The following is a 12207-nucleotide window of genomic DNA, read 5'->3' on the forward strand; positions in this document are numbered from 1 at the left end:
ACTAGAAAAGAAAAAAATAATGATTAAAAAAATGAATTATTCTTTTACTATTATGACCAAATAAAAAATAAAAAAATCGATGAATATATATTGTGCGTTTCAATCAAGAAAGAACAATGTAGATCATCTGTCATATCATTACTTTCCTTTTCGAAATTACATTTTTTTTTCAAGGAGGCAAAGAAAAAAAAAAAAAAAATTTGAAAAGGCATGCATGCAGTCCATGATAATGTTATCTTACTACTACCATGGGAATCGGGGCCAACTTATAAAGTTACAAAAAAATTTAGATTGATCCTTCAAATGGAATCAGATTTGGAAACACATATAATTAGCTCCAAAAGAGAAAAATCAACCTCCTTACCTTGATATTTTATCTTTATGTACATAAAAACTATATATTTTCAATTTTTAATACTGTAGAAATCCATATTCTGATAAAATTAGTAAAGTTCTAATCGCAAAAATAAATAAACAAAAATGAAGCATATAAATTAAATAATTGTTACTTATATATATATATATATATATATGTGCATATTCGTAATTTTTAAACAAATATAGTTTTCAAGTATGTAATGTCTATATATATATATACATATATAGCAAATATTTTACCAGTTAAATATGACAATTGAATTTGTGTTTTATAGATAATATTTATTTTGTAACAGTTTTATAATGCATATTGAAATTTTATGAATCATGAATTATGATTGATAATTGATAACTACTACTTTTTTTTTTCTTTTATTCTAAGTAAAAGTTTGTCATTAACAATAAATGGTAAAAGAGCAATCTATTTATAATTAATAACGAACATAAAAAAAATAAAAGAGATTGGTTAAAACGTTTAGATTTATTTTATCTTTTCTTTGTTCACAATAATATTAATGCTTTTTATAATTATTGTTATTAGCTATTGGGGAAAAAAGTGCATTTTAATAACAATTTTATTAAAATTACTTGTACCTAAGAGAAAAGATAAGTAAATGTTTTACGATTATGAAACCTATTACCAGAATATATTAATTGTGATTGAGTTGTAATATATTTTTTTTAACAACCATGTACTTTTGAAAAGGTCATAATTAAAAAATAAGGATTCTTTAGAAATTTTACATGCAATAGTAGGAAAGATTTAGAAACTTTGAAAGGACCATGGCCCATGCTGGTCCCCAGGCTTCTGACTACTCTAATATCAATATAATAATAATGAAAAAATGGAAACAAAATGGGGAAATAATATGAATTTTAATGATAAATGCAAGCATATATATACACATTGTTATAAAGCTACTCAAAGTGATAGGACTATCCATGTAAAAATCACATGAATTTAGTGAGAATCTGAATCAGTAAATTTCTAACATCTAGTTTAATATTAACTTCTTTTAATTGACAAAAAAAGTAGAGAAATCTTGTTGGGCATCTTGTTATGTTATGCCATCCATATCTCACAGTTGCGTGTATCAGTTCAGCCACCAGAATAATCAAACCAAAAAAAAAAAAGGGTTTCAGCCACCAGAATGGGATACTTGCAAATGACTAGTTCGTTGAATTGGGATCTAAAATCGTATTTTTTGGCCCATAGTTCAGTTGGTTTGGACGCATATATCTATCCAGGCCCATATGAAAACCTTCCACTGTATTGTCCATTAGGAACGTCTGAACCACTTTTCTGTCATTCTATGCGAGTTCATTGATTAGCATCCATATTGCCTTTTGATTATTGACCTTAAAAAGTAATGTAACTTTTTTCAAAAATAAAATAAAATGATCATGATATAGATAGATAAATATATAAAGTTTATTATATATTTGAAGAAGAAAAAAAATGGAGGAATGGAGGAATCGTTTGGTGCAAAACATAGATGAAATTGAGAAAATATAATAGAATTAGTTTTCCTTTTCTTTTCTTTTAAGTGTTTAGAAATAACTATGTATAATATGGAGGATTTATTTTTTAGATATGTGGCTGCTGCTATGAAACTAATAAGAGAAATCCGTGTCTGATAATTAATTAAAAAAAAAAAAAGGAGTTAAGATATTATTATTATTATTTTTATTTGTTCTAAGTATTTAAATCAAGTGGGATTGCTTTAATTGTTATGTCACCACATTTAAATTTAAAAATTTGTGAATTTGAGATATTGAATTGGGAAAAAATTATTATAAATAATAAAAAAATAAAATAAAATTATATAAATTAGCAATGTGATAACAAAATAAAGAATTCAAGGAAATGTATATGAGGACTGCCATTTGTAAGTATTAGCTGGGCTGGATTAGGCCCAGTGCATGCATTCCAGCAATCGTTCTTTTTTTTTTTTAAGATAGATAGCCAGTTTTTAGATGAAATTTGTTAGTAGGTTGTAGGTTTGATTTGATAAATCTCAATTTTGACCACGGGACTAATTTATTTAGCTAATCTATTGATGGATAAAATTTGTTAGTAGGTTGTAGATTTGATTTGAGAAATCTCAAATCAAATTGGTTTGACCACTGGACTAATTTATTTAGTTAATCTGTTGATGGATCTAATAATCCCACTAATCTATATTTAGTAATATTATTTTATAAGTTGCAATTTTTTACCTAGGAATTAACATTTTTTTATCATTCACAACAATTTTTATTTTTTTTTAATTTTTTATAAGTGACGTAACCGCGCCAATCTAATTAAGAATTAACATAATGAATTAATCCATTTTACTATTACCTTTTGTACTTTTATAATTGAATTCAAAAAATAAAAAAATTATTACTGATAATGATAAAAAAAAAATAACAATGAAGCAAAATTGATGTAACAAAATGCTATGAATTTTAAAAAATCCATACCGAACTTAAAATAATTATCCACTTTAAGAAATGATCATTACCCATTTGAAAATACCAATGTAAATAGCATTTCTTAAACTAACTATTCATTTTTATTAGTGGGTTTGTGTGCCACATGTGATACAAGCAAGCCTGGCTGAATATGCTCCTTTGATTCCAATATGTTGAATCCTTAAAGTTATGTTTAAAATACATGAATCTTCATCTCCAAAAAGGATAAAATAAAAAAATATAATACATGAATCTTAAAACGTAGACATAGATTTTGACCAACCACATTGCTGTGGATCAAAAGCTAATAAAGAAGACCTCTCCTACATTAGAATAGTGGCAATCAAAATTCCAGCCTGGAACCTGCACAAAAACCACACCCTACTACTCTCAACCAAAAATTGAATGTATAACTTCCCACTACCACCTTCCTACTACTTTTACCTATCAAACCAAACCCAACCAATTTTTTATTTCCAAATTTGTTCTAGTGTACCCTCAAAATAAATCCTGCCAAAGGGGAAAAAAAATAAAATAAATAAATAAATAAAATAGGAGGATTAATTTATATTTATGCCCGCTAGACCAGTACAATTAAATACATTTAAACATTTTAAAATTCTTTTGATGGTTTTAAAGAGTGGGATAAAACAGAGGTGTAACCTGAGAGACACGTTTCCCAGTGTCACGTGTCAGCGTTCTATTGGTCGGAGAGGGTGGAAGCACAGTGGGGAATCGGATGGGGGTGCAAGAGCCAAAGAGCAGCAACGTCTCGGAGGAGGCAATGGGCAAAGCAGTCAAAGCAAAGACCGGATAAGCCAACCGAGGCGTAGAGTCAAAGCAAAAACTGTCACGGTCAATTGCTTAGCTGGCACTTTACCTAAAATAAGTAAAAATTTTAAAAATGAAAAAGCCCTTCTGACTGGGCCCCATTTATTCTTTTGTTTATGTAATAATTAAAATTTTTTCAATTAATTGTTTCTTTTTGGGGTGGTTAGTTTTTTATTTTTAATTTTTAATTTATTTGTGTTTGAATTTTATAAAGAAAAAGTGTCTGAAATATTCGATTTGCTAAATCGAGATGTGGCATCGTACACCGGAAGGTCCACTTTTTAACCTCCCCATCGTGGCTCGGACCCAATTTTCCCTTCCCCGTCCCCGTGGGGGTTCTGTGGACTTTAGCAAAGTTGGGTTGCGTTTCTTTTTTTCTTTTTATTTATTTTAATTTTTTTTTTTTCCATCTTCGTGCGGGCATTCCATTTGTGTCAAAAGACGTGTTTGTCCTCTTGTAATTTACTCCGCCATGTATTATTTTTGAAAAACCATAAATAATTCTGAATTTAAGTCATTGGATCCGAAATATGTTTGATTTTCAACATGAAAAATTGGAATTTGAATTTAGCAGAAATTCCAGCGCAACCAGTAACTATTTTTCCCAATGTATAGCTTCACGTAACTTTGCTTGTTCAGTTACTTCTTGACGTAAATGAATATCTTCTTCCATTTTTCTTTCAATTAACCTATCCATCTCCTTTTTTAATCTTCCCTTATTTTTAATAAAGAGATATCTTAACCACAAATATATATTTTTTATTTTTTATTTGAATTGCATATTTATGTCTATTTAATTTATATATATATATATATATATATAAACTTTACAATGTTTACAAATTTTTTTGTCATGAAAATTTTGCGAAATTGTTGTTTATTTATTTTAGTTGATGTCCATAATTAGGACAGTAAGTCCAAACTTTAGAAATATTAAGTTTTGTTTTATTGTATTTAGCTAGCATTTTATTATTTTTTGTTTTAGGCACAAGGCAGTTGGTCTATGAGAGGATTTGAGGTAGGAGATGTTATGGGCACTTATTTGACATAATAATTGTATTTGCTCTACTTACATATTAGCCTATACGCTTCCAAGTTAAACCTAAAAATGCCAGACAGGGATTTTTTTTTTTTCCTTCGATGCAGTCTTAAAAACTTCCATAATTGTATTTCTTGCAAGCTTTGTTGAACTTGTAGTTCTAAATTGTACACGTCCCAAATGTTTAATCGGACCATATCCAACGAATAGATCAACTTCAACATTATTGGATTGAAAGTCTTACACTTTTTCCCATTACTCATTAGTTAAGGAAAACAAAAATAAAAATCCAAATCCATTATTCCAATCCCCGAATGCCATGGATGGAATATATAATATATAAGTTAATGAATCTTTTTGATAGATAAAATGTTAATTAAGGGGTGTAAGTGTCATTTTACACGTTTATAAATGGATAATAGAGCAAAGAATCAAGTAAAAATATAGCAATGAGGCGGGGGTACAAGTAAGAAAACTGCACGTGTGGTGCGCGGGCCGAGGGGCAAATTCACCGGCTGCAGCCCGTGGTTCCCGGTACTCCGATATTTCATAATTTTCAAAGACACAAACTTCCATTTTATTTAATTTTTAATTTGTTGATTTTATTTATTTTTTTTTTAAACAATATATCCTTTATTATTTTCCTTGAAGGGTTTTTCAGCAAACTGCCCCAAAAGCAGAGCTGTAGAGTAAGCCTTTGCCAGGGGATATGGCTTTTCTTTGCTCTCTCTCTCTTCCCTTTGCCCATGGCGGTACGGCCTCTTTCCATAGTTTTTGCTCTTAAGCTCTTAAAAAAAGTTCCTCATTTTTGCTTTTAACCCATTTTTCTGCGATTTGGGTCTCAATCTTTTTGTTTCTCTTCTCAATTTCTCTAGCTGCTCTTAGTTAGATCTTTTTTTTCTTCCATTTACTTGGTGAACTGTTTATTTATCTTTGAGTGGTCAAAATCTTTATTTATTATTTTTTTTTCTTTGCTTTATTGCACATCTTTTTGTTCTGGTAAAGGTGTTGTTGATTTAACCCTTTTCAAGCTTGAGCATGAAGTGAAAGAAGTTTGATTATGTGTTTATGATGGTAATGATGCTTTTGACCACAGAAAGAGATCAGATAAAGCAAAGAGAGAAAAAAAAAGGAACAGATGTTGTGCATTCACAATAAAGAGACTATTACTTGCGATTGTGAATGAGAAAGAAATAAAACTTGCAGGAATTTTTGTTTCTCTCTTTGTCCCTTTTCACGCATTTCATGTGCAAGCCAGATGTAATGTTTCTCTGAAAGGAGCTTGCCATTGCAGTGATTTTGAGGGGTTAGTGTCTTCTCTTGCTGTTCTTTTTTTATTTCTTTGTAAAGGGGTTTCAAAGATGCCGATGTTTCAGCCCTCTAAGAGGGATGGGGTAGTTGGATTCGATGGTGGTGGAGATGGGCATATTCTAGATCTGGATACTGCCGTTAAAGATGGGGTTTTGGGTGGCGTTGATGGTGGGGTTGTGGGAGCTGGAGTTGGTGAGAAATTGGATCTGAAGAAGATGATTGAAGAGCTAGACTTGTCTGAGGTTCCCTCTGTGTTTATCTGCCCAATCTCACTTGAGCCAATGCAAGATCCTGTGACCCGTTGTACCGGCCAAACATATGAGAGGTCTAACATTCTCAAATGGTTCAATTTGGGGCACCTCACTTGCCCAACTACTATGCAGGAGCTTTGGGATGATTCAATAACGCCCAATAGCACACTTTACCATCTAACCTACACTTGGTTTTCTCAGAAGTATCTGCTTATGAAAAAGAGGTCGGAAGATGTACAGGGCAGGGCTTCGGAGCTTCTCGAGACGCTGAAGAAGGTGAAGGGTCAAGCTAGGGTGCAAGCCCTTAAGGAGCTCCAGCAAGTTGTGGGAACCCATGCCACAGCTAGGAAGACGGTGATTGATGAAGGTGGGATTGCTCAAATTTCATCTTTACTTGGCCCATTTACTTCCCATGCGGTTGGTTCCGAAGCCATTGCCATACTTGCCAACCTGAGCCTTGATTCGGAATCTAAAACGAACTTGATGCAGCCCGCGAAGATTTCGATAATGGTGGACATTTTGAATGAGGGTTCCATAGAGACGAAAATCAATTGTACAAGGTTGATTGAAACGCTGATGGAAGAGAAGGATTTTAGGTCGGAAATCGTTTCTAGCCATAGTCTACTGGTTGGATTGATGAGGTTGGTGAAAGATAAGAGACATAAAAATGGAATCTTGTCCGGACTTAGCCTCCTCAGAACTATATGTTTGCATAAGGAAGTAAGAGGTTTGATTGTGAGAATTGGAGCTGTTTCTCAATTGGTTGAATTGTTGCCTGCTTTGGATCCGGAATGCTTGGAATTAGCCCTTTTCATCTTGGACGCTTTGTCATCTCTTCAAGAGGGAAGATTAGCTTTGAAAGACTGTTCGAACACAATACCGAATATGGTGAGGCTTCTAATGAGAATTTCAGAGAGCTGCACCCAATATGCACTGTCAATCTTGTGGTCTGTCTGCAAACTTGCGCCGGAGGAATGCTCGTCGGTTGCTGTGGAAGCTGGTCTTGCGGCAAAGCTCCTCCTTGTCATCCAGAGTGGTTGCAGTTCCGTGTTGAAGCAACGGTCTGCGGAGCTTTTGAAGTTGTGCAGTCTAAATTATAGCGATACCATATTCATTTCCAAGTGCAAGCTCACAAGAACAATTCAATGATTGGAAAAAAGTTTATATGGGTTTTGAGCACCACCGCTTGTTGTCTGGGATAACCAAAATGATGACCTGCCTGATCTAATACGAAGAATTTCAGGTAAACCCAATTGAATAGGGGTTTTTTTGGGGTACAAATCAGCTCTCCTGTACATACTTAAAAAAGTATTTTCGTTCCAACAATTCATTCAACATTCATGAAGAAGAATCATAATGTGACATCACACCATGGTTGCTGTGGCAGAATCATGTCCATCTTTATTTGCTGATATGCCCGTGGTAATGTTTTTCTAAATAAATCCTGGCGAGAAAGAAGAACGGTTTAGTTGTTGTTGGATAAAGATACTTGTTAGGAGGGGAATTTACGGGGGCAAAAAAAAAATTGGAGCTTGCAATTGCAATTGTAATTGTTAAGTCATTGCTTTGCTCCATTGTTCTAGTGTAAACTCTATTTGTCCTTTGGGGTTCAAAAGCCTCCTATTATCCTTGTTGATTTTAGTGAAAATTTTGCTATTGACCCCCCACAATTGTAAAAAAACTGCAGGGCCTTTGCGCTTTGTCCATCGAAAATTTCCATTCAATGTGTAAAACGAAATCAACCATTTTCACTTTCCATGTCTTTCTGCTTCTTATACATTGCACCTTGTTTTCAGCAATAATGTTGTTATGTCTGTCAATCTATCTTTTCTAATTGATTGGTATTCTTCTTTTGCTTGTAATAATAATAATAATAACAATAATTTCATTTTCCATTTTTCTGTTCCGCCGAATTTTCTGGTCTTGTCTTACTTCAGTCGTTGATCTTTCTCATCAAAATTAAAATTTTCCATTACTCTATTTGCTTGCATCAGAAATAGGGAGAGAGAGAAAGAGATAGACATGTGCTGCACTTTACTAATTTTGGATATGACTAGACACGTAGGTGAATGGGGTACTTCATTTTATCCTTGTGCGGGAAGAAGTTGTGGGACATGACCCGTTGTTACTTCTCTCTCAATTACTGCTCCATTGAAAAGAAAGACATGAAAGCTCAGAGCTTTCACTGAATAGTAGAGTTTGAGAAATGAGAGCTGCTATTTTGGTTTTCAATATTAGCTCCAAAATGTGATGGCCGTTCACACTCACAGTGTTTGCAGTGCAACTAATGCTTCTCAGAGAATCTGAAAGCTTTTTTCATCTTTTAGATTGAAAATGTAATACGAATTGCCTTTCTCCAACAAAATCTTGATTTAGATATCTTTTGGTTGGATTATCTCTCTCGTGGATTTTTAGTGTTATAAATTATGGAAATGAACCTTTGTTTAAAATTTTTTTTTTTTCAAAAAAAATTCTCAGGCATTCCTCGAGAATCCTCCAAGAAAGTCCCTGATTTTTGGTGGGGTAATCTAGTCTCCCTAGTGGAGACAAAAACATTAGTTGCGCAAGTGAACTTTTGGCTTCTTGTGCTTTTCATTTTTCTACACCATTTGCTTGCTCTTTCTTTGAATTATCAATCCAACAGGGCCTCTTAACCCAAAAAAAAAAAGAAAAAAAAGAAGAAAATCCAACAGGGCCAAAGCAAAGCAAAGATTTCCCTCTAAATCCGGTTTTTTTTTTTTTTTTTTTTTTTGGTTATAAAGGATGCTCGACATAGGCATCTTTGAATGACAGCTGTGTCCCAAATTCATGGAAAAGCCTCATTGTTGTGCTATAAGCCAATGAGAACTTGTCTTTACTTTTCTATTATAGTAACCTCAAGATTTTCAAGGCCCGCCTTACAGGAGTTGTTTGCTGTTTTTCTTGGATCAAAAACTATTATTGAATAGTTTGAACAGTAGAGGTTCTTACAACCATAAAAGTGTAATAGCAGGACCATTGAAGCTCAATGATATGGTCATTCTATAACCATATGATTTAATTTCTAGTGCCATTATTTGATTTTTTTTTTTTTTTTTTTTTTTTTTGGCTAAGAATTTGATTAAGTTATTAAAGGGGATAATCATTCATGTCATTGATTGGGGGAATCTGAGAAGTAAAATTATTATTATTATTATTTTTTTCCCCGCTTTTCTGTGCCTGTAACTTTCTTATTTATTTATTTTTTATTTTTTTGCCTGAAAATGATAATGCCGTCATTGTCAACTTGCCACCCACCGAGGGCTCCTCAGTCTCAAGTGTGTTTTGGTTGGGACCCCCAGTAACACCCATCGCTATTGGGGCAGATGTGGGTTCAAGTTTACAAAAGTGGGGTATACAGGGAAGAAAAATAATTGGCACTTGAAGAGGTGCGGTTGAACAATATTATATTCGCCATTCTAAATTATTGGAAATCATCATTTGCTTATATACACACTTAAAAATTTTATCCTTTTTGTTAATATATATTTATAGGGACGTTATGAGGGATTTATGATGAGGGATATTCCTGTATCTTCTACATATCAGTCTACATTATTTAAATGAGGATATATCATTTTAACAAAATAACAACGTTGTGAAGAATTTATGATCGGGGACATTTTTGTGTCTTCTACGGATTAGTTTATATCATTTAAAGGAGGATACATCATTCTAAATTTTATTGGATTTTTTTAAAATAAAACTTAAAAAAGATAAGAGAAATTCATAAAATATATAATTAAAATGCTATTTGTTAATCTATATGTTAAATAACAATTTAAATAATTATTTTAAATAATTCATTTTTAAAATTTAAATATAAAAAAATAATATAATTAAATGTTTTAATTAAAATATGCCATGTAAACCGATGATCGTTATAGTAGTTCCATCCAGCAAGATTCAATATACATAAGTTTTACTATTAATTGTTATTTATTGTTGATTCAATTTTTTTTAAAGGTGACCAAAAAATATTTTCTATGTGGTATCTTACATGCCATGTTCCTATCCATAAGTTATTTATAAAATCTTACCCCTATGCAATTTTGTTTTTTTAACCATGCGCAACTTTTTTATTTTTATTTTTGTTTATTTATTTATTGTTTTTATGGAAACTATAAGCAACTTTGTTAAATGCTGATAATCAAATATACACTTCTACAAATTAAAAACAATGAAAAATATATTATTCCTAACCAAAACAAATGAGTTTATCAATGCGATTATCTCAAGCATATATTTAATGAACAATTTTATAGGTTGAATATATTTTTTTATGTATCTCTTTTTTTAGAGTGATAAGTAATTTTGAATAAGGCAAAAAGACTCCAAGGAGGGAAATTAATTGTGTGTTTGATTGGAGTTAGCGGAGAGAAAAAACCAAGAGAAATTAAAAAATTTATAAATTGAAACTTGTTTCCCTGTGTTCCTTTGGATTGAAACTTGTTTACTGTCGTTTTTACTAAGAAGTTAATTGGTTTAGAACATCTTAATTATTCAGCAAATAAAAATATAAAATGGAGACATACAACATAAACAACTCTCATCTTTTCCCAAACTGAAAAAGCTACTACGTGCCCAACAACCTTCCCATTTTCACACAGCCACACAGGTCCATATAAATTCTGACATAAAGACCCTAAATAGGCTCATTTTATTGAGACATACCCCAGAGCATCTTTTTTTATTTTATTCTATTTTATTCTTTAGACATAAATTTTATTTTTTGAATAGGCTTATATTTTTGTTTTTGTGAAAAAAAAAAAAAGAAATGAATAAAATATGAAAGATATTTAATAAAATTTTCAAAAGACTACATATTCGAGTCAGATTTCTTATCTTTTGAAAGATGGTCAAATTAAAATATTAGTATAGAGGCAGCTATGACTGTGATTTTGAGAAAAAAGTTCAACCAAAGTTGTCTTTTTATTTTTTATTTCCCCTATTCTTCTTTATTTATTTATTTATTTTATTTTTTTGTGAATGGGACGTAGCATTAAAATGTCCCTACAAGTAAAGAGATATATAAATAGTTCGGTTATTCTGACGAAGTAAAACAACTTACCTTCAGTTTTGAGCACCGAATGTGTGTTATTACAATGAAAAAGGAAAAAAAGAGAATGTTTACGCTTTACTTAATTTAAGTCTGTAATATTATCAAAGCAAATTTCTGTTTATTAATGATAAAAAAAAGAAACTTCCATTTATTAAAAATCAACAATAATGTGTTCCCAAAAATTAAGAAAAGTCCTAAGTAATTTTAATTAATGAGTAATATTAAATTACCGATTATTTTTTTATTCCAGCGGGATAAATTCAGTGCACAGATTACATTAGGGGTATAGAAATGATACTTAATTATATCGACTAAAAGAAACTCTGTTTTACTTTAACATTTTTCTAAATAGTTGTATATCTATAATATTATTTTATACAAATAGATATAAAACCTTCCTAAATAGTTAAAATATTATTCATTTGTTGAGCTGACCGTTTTAAGAAAATAAGCAAGATAATAAAATAAATTTACTATGATGTGGACTTATATATATATATATATATACAAAATTCATTTAGGTATATTTTCTACATTGAATCTAATCAAATTTTACAAATTTTATTATACTTGTTTTCATAGTTTCATTCAATAACTATTAAAAACTTGAACTTTTAGATCAAATATGCAGATCTCAATCTAATGTTACCCCGGATAAATTTAATATCCATTGCTTCCTATTATACTTTGTGAACCAGTTATATTTATATATATAAAGTTCATTTAGCTATATTTTCTACATTGAATCTAATCAAATTTTACAAATTGTATTATACTTGTTTTCATAGTTTCATTGAATAACTATTAAAAACTTGAACTTTTAGATCAAATATGCAGATCTCAATCTAATGTTACCCCGG

At 31.1% G+C, this 12207-nt stretch overlaps 1 protein-coding gene across 2 annotated transcripts; it reads left to right on the forward strand.

The window, feature by feature from the left end:
- The first annotated feature begins 5222 nt into the window (after window positions 1–5222).
- On the forward strand, window positions 5223–8162 carry LOC107425001 (U-box domain-containing protein 30). Of its 2 annotated transcripts, XM_048479649.2 has the most exons (3): window positions 5223–5239; window positions 5357–5457; window positions 5802–8162. In XM_048479649.2, the coding sequence occupies exon 3, from the start codon at window positions 6067–6069 to the stop codon at window positions 7414–7416; it is 1350 nt and encodes a 449-aa protein (XP_048335606.2). In that variant the 5' UTR covers window positions 5223–5239; window positions 5357–5457; window positions 5802–6066; the 3' UTR covers window positions 7417–8162. The 2 variants fall into 2 exon arrangements, with proteins under 2 accessions (XP_048335606.2, XP_048335605.2); XM_048479648.2 differs by lacking the exon at window positions 5223–5239 and having other exon boundaries at window positions 5711–8162.
- Window positions 8163–12207: the final 4045 nt, after the last annotated feature.

This window comes from Ziziphus jujuba, chromosome 7 (assembly GCF_031755915.1).
Source record: "Ziziphus jujuba cultivar Dongzao chromosome 7, ASM3175591v1".
Classification (NCBI taxonomy): Eukaryota; Viridiplantae; Streptophyta; class Magnoliopsida; order Rosales; family Rhamnaceae; genus Ziziphus; species Ziziphus jujuba.

What these genes read in the sequence shown, in the direction of transcription:
- LOC107425001 (XM_048479649.2), top strand. Translation starts at nt 6,067, where the DNA reads ATGCCGATGTTTCAGCCCTCTAAGAGGGATGGGGTAGTTGGATTCGAT.